Source organism: Aethalodelphis obliquidens, unplaced genomic scaffold (genome assembly GCF_003676395.1).
Source record: "Aethalodelphis obliquidens isolate GAN/ISIS:26980383/991018 unplaced genomic scaffold, ASM367639v1 scaffold9, whole genome shotgun sequence".
Classification (NCBI taxonomy): domain Eukaryota; kingdom Metazoa; phylum Chordata; class Mammalia; order Artiodactyla; family Delphinidae; genus Aethalodelphis; species Aethalodelphis obliquidens.
In genome coordinates, this window is record NW_020837953.1 from 9,532,489 (window position 1) to 9,542,674 (window position 10,186).

The 10,186-nt window shown below is 35.2% G+C and overlaps 1 protein-coding gene across 7 annotated transcripts in view; it reads right to left on the bottom strand.

Annotated features, from left to right (window-relative positions):
- The window catches only part of ZFYVE9 (zinc finger FYVE-type containing 9), a 227,644-nt gene that overhangs the window by 63,683 nt on the left and 153,775 nt on the right, over window positions 1-10,186 (bottom strand). For all 7 annotated transcript variants that reach the window (XM_027108554.1, XM_027108556.1, XM_027108551.1 and 4 more), the window contains 3 exons: window positions 9,261-9,381; window positions 4,753-4,875; window positions 2,792-2,947 (listed from right to left, as the gene is read on the bottom strand). In XM_027108554.1, coding sequence (XP_026964355.1) covers window positions 2,792-2,947; window positions 4,753-4,875; window positions 9,261-9,381 — 400 coding nt within the window. The remainder of the gene's footprint in view (window positions 1-2,791; window positions 2,948-4,752; window positions 4,876-9,260; window positions 9,382-10,186) is intronic.

Genomic DNA, 10,186 nt, shown 5'->3' on the forward strand with positions numbered 1-10,186 from the left:
GTTTCTCAAAAAATTAAAAATAGAACTACCATATGATCCTTCAATTCCACTTCTGGGTATTTATCTGAAGGAAATGAAAACACTAACTAGGAAAGATATCCACACCCCCACGTTCACTGCAGTATTATTTTTAACAGCCAAGACATGGAAGTAACTTAAGTGTTGATGGATGAATGGATAAAGAAAGCATGGTATGTACATTCAATGGAATATTATTGTCATTAAAAAGAAGGAAATCCTGTCATTTTCCACAACACATATATACCTTGAGGGCATCATGCTAAGTGAAATAAGTTAGAGAAAGATAAATACTGTATGATCTCACTTATATGTAGAATCTAAGCAAACAAACATACACTGAACTCATAGATACAGGGAACAGACTGGTGATTACCAGAGGTGAGGGTTTAAGGGCAAGTGAAATGCGTGAAGGCAGTCCAAAGGTACAAACTTCCAGTTAATAAGATAAATAAGTACTGAGGCTGTAGGTACAGCATGGTGGCTATAGTTAACAGTAATGTACTATATATTTGAAAGTTGCTAAGAGAGTAGACCTTAAAAGTTTTCATCACAAAGAAAAAAAATTTGTAACTATGTGTGATGATGGATGTTAACTAGACTTATTGATCATTTCACAATGTATACATATATCGAATCATTATAGTGTACACCTGAAACTAATATAATGTATGTGTCAATTATATCAATAAAAATTTTAAGTCAATTTTATTGAGGTATTATTTACACGGAATAATACCTACATATTTTAATTATACAGTTCAATGAGTTTTGAAAAATGTAAACACCCATGTAACCACTATTCCAACCACTATACAGAACACTTATATCAACCCAGAGAGTTCCCAGGGCCCGTCTATAATCAATTCTAGTGCTTGCACCCACACCTCACCCCAGACACACAATGATCTAATTTCCATCACCACAGATTCATTTTGCCTATTCCAGAGAATCACATAAATGTAACCACATAATATGTACTTTTTTGTGTCTGGCTTCTTTTGTTCAGTATTACTGTCTGTGAACTTCATCCATGTTACTGCATGTATCAGCAGTTTGTTTATCTTTCATTGTTATGCCGTATTCTAGTGCTCATCCACTTTAAGTTTGTTTATCCACTGTAATTGCTTCTTATCTGCTCTACCTGCTACCAGACACACAGACTTTGATCCATTTTCATACTGCTTCTAGAGTCATCTTTCTAAAACGCAAATCTGGTTATGTCATTCATTTCTTTCAATGGCTCCTCACTGCCTGCGCGAAGCGGCTGGGCCTGTGAGCTATGGCCGCTGAGCCTGTGCGTCCGGAGCCTGTGCTCTGCAACGGGAGAGGCCACAACAGAGAGAGGCCCACGTATCTCAAAAAAAAAAAAAACAAAAACCATATAAACATGCAATCTGAATACATTCAAACTGAGGGGGAAAAAAAGAATGTTTCAAGTAATTTCTGGAATGAAATTTAGGCCTAGAGGCTCCAGATGACTTCAAATTAACCCCATACATTTTGGAACTGACACAAATACTGAACAGTAAATACTGAACTGTACTTCACAGGTATCATGTGGTCAATTTCTAACATAGCACCTTGCCTTCATGTAATATTTCACCTAAAATATCATAATTATGACATAAAGGCATAATCTTTTATGCATAAGCCATAACCACATTAAAGATGAAACTTTGTATCATGCTTTTGTACTTATTTCAAGAGCATTTTCCATAAAAATACTACTTTTAATAGCTAAAAAATATTCTAAAAAAGATGCATTCATCTAAAAAATATAACACACTTAAACTTTTTTCCTATAGCTGGGCATTTAGGTTGCCTCTAAACTTTTGTGTTAAATTTAAGTAATACTATAATAAACACTTTCATGTACAAAGTGTATTTTACATTTCAGATAATTTCTTTGGCATAGAATCCCACAAGGGGAATTACCTGCATTCAGAAAGTATGAATAATTTATTATTTTAATATATTTATTAAAACATTATCAAATAACATATGAAAATAATTGTAATACCTTGGCTACCCTCACCCCACCCCAGTCTTGCTTCTCAGGGATAATCTCATTTATTATTCACTTGCTTTAGTTCTTATACTACACTTTCCCTATTTATCAACTACAGATATTATTTTTTGACTTTTTATCATGATAAATGAGCACTTAGCTCAATTACACTGCTTCTTACCTCCTCTATTAAACCTGCAGAAGGTTAACTTTGTAATGTCAAATAATACACTTAATTCTCTCTCAGCTTTTAATAGTATGTCTTTATATTAGTATCCTTAGTCTTTTCCAACTTCTAATAGCTATGCATTTACTTTTACTTTGTTACAGGTAACAACATTTACAATTTATTTTGAAACCATAATAAAGTTGTCCATGCTAATGGTTTTTGAAACTTGAAAATTAAATGAATATTTACATTATGATTATATAAATATTGTTAACTGAAGTAGTAAGTTATCATTATGCTTCCTTCTACCGGATACCAATACTATATCCCCTAGGCCACTCAAAGGAAAATATTCTTACATCATGGTCAATGGATTATCTTACAACTCTGATTCTAGCCATTATAAAATAGTAACAACGTTTCACATAAAGTATTAAAAGTTATAACTTCCAAAAACCATGCCAAGTTCTAACTTGCCAATACTACCAAAGTCCAATGCCAGGTTTCCAAATTTAAGACTATTATTTTGCATCTGAGTCCAAAATTTTTTATCATCTGTAAAGGGTGCAGACTAAGTCAGAAAGTATCCCCACCTGCCAGAGCATCCCGATAAAGCTGCACAAAATGGTTAAAGATATCCTTCGGCAAGCATTTTTCATCCGGTAGACACTGTAGAAGAATGACTATCTCAGACTGACCCACTGCATGCATTCCCTTGGTTGTGAAACACCAGCACTTCCTGTTCACATCTGTAGATGAAATAAAAAGAAATGAAGACATTCTTTTCAATCCTTACCCTTAAGAAATGCACAGACATCTTTGTTATAATACACCAAAGAATAAAATAGATCACACGGAGTCTGTATAATTCTGCTGTGAACTGTCACTGCACTGAGCCAAAGGACTATTGCAGAAAATAAAGCATACCAATGCCTCTTGCTCTAAGCAAACACTTAGAAAAACAACTGGAAGGGAAGTAAAAGAAGTAATAGTGAAAGAAAGTGCACTAAAAACTTTTAATTTCTATTATAAAAAGGTGTATTAAAAGAAACAACATTCCATTAACAATGAAATAAATTATACCAAACTATGCATCCTCAGCTATAATGATTAAAGGATATATTCCCCCACCTATGTGTGTGTGTGTATAATTAAATCACTTTACTAAGGGAAATAATTAAAACTAGAAACAAGAAAAACAATAAAAGCAATTATTATAGCCTTGGATTCAGGCTATGGCCTAAAGAAAATATATTTTGATATATACTTATTAAATTTAACCTGTGACTAAAAGAGTCTAGCTATTTAAATTATAGTTTTCCTGGGAGAAAATTCTAGATAATCAGCAACAGGACTTTACTTGACTTCATCTGGTAAAAAGCAGTGAAACAGATGGCTTTTCTGGACTAATTACTTCTACTTCTTCACTTTAAGGCTATGTAGAATCACAACAGCACAAGCTATACGTAGTTCAAAAATAATGTTCAATCCTTGATATTTTTATTATTTGTATGCCAACACAACAAGATCCCCAATGGAACTGAAAAAGGGTTCAAATAAAATTATGGATATCATGTAAATCAACACTAATAAAAGATTCCTTTCTTTCATTCTGTGAATTGTTTCTTTATATACCTAAACAAGAGGTGCCAATCCAACTATATTAAGATGGTGCACACTTAAGGAACTCTAGGTTAGCTATTTTCTAAGCATAACTTATAAACTAGATACGGTAAATTGAAATTTCCAGCAAATTATTTTAAAATATGATCCTAGAAGGAAAGGTGGCAAGCATTAGCAGCTGGCCAAACATACAAGGGTGTGATTAGCAAACAAACCAGAAACCTGCATTTCATTTATACAGAACCTCTGAAGAATTTAGTATATTGGTGTTTCTGGTTTCCAAGGACAACTTAAAAGAAATACATAATAGGAACTGGAGGACTGTTCCCCAATGCTTCCTTCCTCTCTCCAAAACTCTGCCTATTAACATTCATCCAGTGCAAATGCATTCTCTATTTTCCAATACATACTGGATTCCAAGATTCTAGGTTACTATCCTCTCTCTTATTCTGATACCTAAGAAGCTAGCGCCAAGAACTGAGAAGTTTCTTCTGAATCCTAAATTGTGATGTACTGAAGTTTTACTATGTGTTAGTTAACACTTCTCCCAAATAAGGTTTTGCACCATGATTAAGGTTTCTGGGATTTAAACCTAGCATGTAAATTGACCCCCCTGGATAATTTATCCACCTCCAGTTATTCTGGTAGTGAGCTGTGACTTAGCAAACCCATCTCAGGAAGAACTTAACTCAGATGAGTTCAAGTTTCGTTTGGCTTTCCTCCATGGAGAATTCACCTATCTCACCCTTTGACTAAAAGCAAGTCTCAATCAGTCCAACAGTTGTCCTTGGGGATATATAATTTTATACAAACCAACTTCTTCCGTACCCAGTTTTCATTAAGATGTGGCTCTACATAAAAATATTTGCGTGTAATGAATTTAATGACTCAGTATCTCATTTTAATTTAAAAAAACAAATTTCCAACTTACAATTTACAATTTTAACCATTGACAACAAATTTGCATTTAAAACAAATACAAGTGGGTCAGGGCCACCATCCTCCAATTGCTGCATTACTGAAATCTGTGATGGTTTCTCTTCTACAGCATAGTCTGTAAGGGGAGAAAACAATGTAAGCCATTGGTTAAAGAGACAAATCAAGACAGAAATCTGTTGGAGGAATGGCCTTATTATTCACAGGAAAGAGATAAGCAATTGATTTGTACACAGGTTTCACAGGGTGAACACAGGTTTATATCTGCTATCCGAGTGGCATATTAATAGTGCCCCTTTCACTCTTAAAAGTGCTCTAGTCCAGTTTGGATGATAACATGGTTATCCTATTTATAGACTTCTCCACGCAATGGTTTAGGCCACAGTCTAAAAACAACCCTTTGATTTAACAAAAATCCTCCAACTATCATAATAAGAATTTCACATATTACATGTTCTAAGACCAACATTTAAAATAATCCATGATATACAAGTAAGTGATAACACACTAGTTACCTCTAGAAAGGATGTCTAGGGGTTGAAGCAGAGGGGAATCCTACTTTTTACTCTATATGCTTTTGTACTGTTGAGATTTTTTACCATTAAAAAAAATCAAACTTTAAAAAATGCACCCAGACAATAAAAAGTATCATAAGCGACTGGTTTTATGAAACAATTCCTCTAAGTATAAGTCAAGAAAGAGTTCAGTACAAAATAACACCATTTCCCACTGACCAATAGAAACCAAAATGTATTTTGGAAATGTATCAATGAAAATATTTACTGAAAAAAGAAATACTAAGTGACTTTCAAAAATTTTTTTTAATTAAGTTTTTCCACTGGAATACAAAATAACAAAATTCTGGTTAAGACATAGTAATATGATTTAAGAAAGTGAATATACAATAGATAACTAGTTGCTGCTTCTTGGTAGGAGAAGTTTTGACAATTAGATTTAATGGATGTGACTTTTAATGAAAATGGAACCCTGAAATCTTATTTTAACAGCAGAGTAGGCCAATTTAATTTCTTATTAATTTAAGATTTATTAAAATAACCCAAATTTGAAACCTAAGTAGCAAATTTACTTACAAAAGAATATTTTTAGAGGGTCCTAGTAAAGGAGCAAAGGCATTATACAATCAAAAGAATGCTTAACTTTATGTGAAAGTTCATTGTTGAACTATCTGAGGCACAAGCTGCATTTGATAGTATGATCATTCAGCCAACACTACTGAGAGCCTAATATAGGCCCAGTACCATGCTAGGAGCAGAAGATACAAACATGAATTCAGACTGAAGGAATTCATGGTCTATAGAGAATAAAGAATCAGACCTATAAATATCTAAATTATAATGAAAAATGTGTTAATATAGTAACAGTCTATAAGAATTTCTATTTGAACAGAAATGAGGATGTAAAACACTACTACAAAGACAGCCGAGGTAGGATTCAGAGAAGTTTTCCATTAATATGGATTTTGAAAGGTTGAGGAGTTATTCAAGGAGTCTAGCATATAGAAGGGCATTCTACTCTAGACAGAGGAAAGAAAGATTAAAAAAATATTAATTACATGCCTACTTTGTACCAATTTTCTTGCTATGTACTTTCAGGTATGACATCTGATTTATTATTCATAATGACTCTTAATTAGCTATAGTTACCTAATTTTTAAAAAAAAATCTAGGAAAAATATTCAGAGCGGATAAATGACTTGCCCACTGGATCATACAGCTGGAATGGACAGTTACCAGATTAAAACTCAGGCTGGTTCAGCTCTGAAATCCATTCTCTTCCCACTATTCCACAGCATAAGAAAAAGCATGGAAGTATGAAATGTGAATATTCAGAAAACAGTAAATAACCTGTAGCATGCCTGTAAAGTACCGGGGTGTTGGCTGGAAATAAAATTAGATAAGTTGAGATAAGGTTACAAGGAACACTGTATGCCATGGTAAGCAATTTATACGGAAGGCACTGGGAACCCATTGAATTTTCTAAGCAAGAACAATCTATGATAATATCTACGTTTAAAAAGATAACTGGGGGCTTCCCTGGTGGCGCAGTGGCTGAGAGTCCGCCTGCCGATACAGGGGACACAGGTTCGTGCCCCGGCCCGGGAAGAACCCACATGCCGCGGAGCGGCTGGGCCCGTGAGCCATGGCTGCTGAGCCTGCGCGTCCGGAGCCTGTGCTCCGCAAAGGGAGAGAAAAAAAAAGAAAAGGCCCCCAAACCCCAAAAAAAAAAAAAAAAAAAAAAAAAAAAGATAACTGGGCCTAATCAAACTTATAAGCTTTTGCACTGCAAAGGAAACCATAAACAAAACAAAAAGAAAACCTACGGACTGGGAGAAAATATTTGCAAATGATGCAACCGACAAGGGCTTAATTTCCAAAATATACAAACAGCTCATAACAGCTTAATATCAAAAAAATAACCTAATCAAAAATGGGCAGAAGACCTAAGGAGACATTTCTCCAAAGACATACAGATGGCCAACAGGCACATGAAAAGATGCTCAACATCACTAGTTATTAGAGAAATGCAAACCAAAACCACAATGAGGTACCACCTCACACCAGTCAGAATGGCCATCATTAAAAGTCTATGAATAACAAATGCTGGAGAGGGTGTGGAAAAAAGGGAACCCTCCTACACTGTTGGTGGGAATGTAAACTGGTGAAGCCACTATGAAGAACAGTATGGAAGTTCCTCAAAAAACTAAAAAAAGAGTTGCCATATGATCCAGCAATCCCACTCCTGGGCATATACCCGGGCAAAACTATAATTTGAAAAGATACATGCACCCCTATGTTCATAGTAGCACTATTTACAATAGCCAAGACATGGAAACAACCTAAGTGTCCATCGATAGACAAATGGATAAAGAAGATGTGGTGTGTGTGTGTGTGTGTGTGTGTGTGTGTATACACACACACACACATACACACACACACACACACACACACACACACACACACACACACACAATGGAATATTACTAAGCCATAAAAAAGAATGGAATAATGTTATTTGCAGCTACATGGGTGGACCTAAAGATTATCATACTAAGCCAAGTAAGTCAGAAAGAGAAAGACAAATACCGTATGATATCACTTATACGTGGAATCTAAAATATGACACAAATGAACTTATCTATGAAACAGAAACAGACTCACAGACATAGAAAACAGACTTGTAGTTGCCAGGGGGGAGGAGAGTGCAGGGGAGGGTTGGATTGGGAGTTTGGGACTAGCAGATGCAAACTATTGATATTATATATAGAATGGATAAACGACAGGTCCTATTGTATAGCACAGGGAACCATGTTCAATATCCTGGAACAAACCATGATGGAAAATAGTATCAAAAAGGATATATATACATGTATAACTGAATCACTTTGCTGTACACCAGAAATTAACACAACATTGTAAATCAACTATACTTCAAAAAAAAAGATAACTGGCACCAATATGTAAGAGTAAATAAAGGAGAGAAAGACTGAAGGCAGGGAGACCAGGTAAAAGACGAGGACAAAACTGAGGAGAGATTATTGATAAACCATCTCGACAAAACTGAGGAGAGATTATTGATAAATCATCTCCTGAAAATGTACTGACTGGATGCTGATCTGGATCTATCAACAAGAAACTTTTGCATAAAGATAAGCATTCTTTTTTTTTTTAATTTACTTTTTTGCTGCATTGGGTCTTCATTGTTGCGCCCGGGCTTTCTCTAGTTGCTGCGAGCGGGGGCTACTCTTTGTTGTGGTGCGCCGGCTTCTCATTGCGATGGCTTCTCTTGTTGCAGAGCATGGGCTCTAGGCACGTGGGCTTCAGCAGCTGTGGCTCGCGGTCTCTAGAGCGCAGGCTCAGTAGTTGCGGTGCATGGGCTTAGTTGCTCTGCGGCATATGGGATCTTCCCGGACCAGGGCTCGAACCCGTGTCCTCTGCATTGGCAGGTGGATTCTTAACCACTGCGCCACCAGGGAAGCCCAAGGTAAGCATTCTTTTGACTGATTAGTAACTTTGCGTCTTACCAGGACTCACTAAAAATATTTTTTAACAGAAGACTGCTACTTAAGTTCAGAGCTCTCCACTTATTATATACACATTTCTGAATGTGCATTGTACTTCAAAACAAGAAGTTAAATTAATGTACTGACTGTATCATATGGGCTAATCCTAGAACTATAAGCAACTCTTCAGAGTATTATGTGCTTTGGAATATGAAGAACTGCCAATAAGCTACATTTATACACAGTGGGAATTAAAAATAATATTACATCCTTCCAACATAGGAAATGATAATATAAAAACATAAATATCTTCTCTAAAACAATCAGTAACAGCACCAATGCTTTTCATGGCACTGAGTAGTCACCTTCTTTGTTGGAGAAGAGAAGGGTGATTATCACTTGAATTCTATCTCCTTCCCTTAATTAGAAGGCAACATTTGGCATATATAACCATCCCTGTTTAAACATTTAAGTCCACATACCTCCTTTTACACCAGTGGAGATGAGAATGGGAGGAAGGCCATCTTCAGGAATAAGGTTCATTGCACTGCCAACAGGACTTCCAACCTGAGTTATACTTCCAGAGAATAGAGAAATATCCGTCTAGGAAAAGCAAATAAGCAAAGAGAGCATTACACACAGTTGAAGACTTCTGCAGAACAAACTCAAGACTACAAATGGGAATTTAAGTGAAAATTTCATATTCATACTTTTTGAAAGAGAGCACAAGATACTCATTAACCTGTGGTTTCCCAAGGACTGGGCTTATACTATGAAAATGTTTATAATTGTATAGTTTCTCCTTTTGGCATCATCAAATCATAGTAATGAGAGAAAAGATCTTGTAACCTGGGTTAAAGCTTCCTTTACCAAGGTTTCTTTTGCCATAAAAGAAAAATATTTTTTAAACTTGCAGTTGCAACAGAAAAAAACTTCCAATATTATCTCGTAATTTCTGAACCTTGAGAATTGGGGTGACCGTTGTACAACAATGTGAATGTAATTAAAAATGATTAAAATTGTAAATTTTATTTTATGTCTTTTTTACCACAATAAAAATAATTAACTTTGATGAAGGAGTTTTCATTTACTTTGTCATGAAATTAAACTTCAAGTTCATTTTTCTTTGCATTAATATGAAGATCACATTAACTACACTTAATAAAGTATAATGTTGCAAAATACATTGAGTGGGGTTAAATCCACTTAACAATTTAATAGAATATGCTCAAAGATCTATTAAAATGATGCTCTATATTCTTCTTAAGCAAGAAATAGAAGTTTTAAGCACTATTTACAATAGCCAAGGCATGGAAGCAACCTAAGCAACCACTGACAGATGAATGGGTAAAGAAGATGTGGTACGTACACAGACACACACACACACACACACACACACACACACACA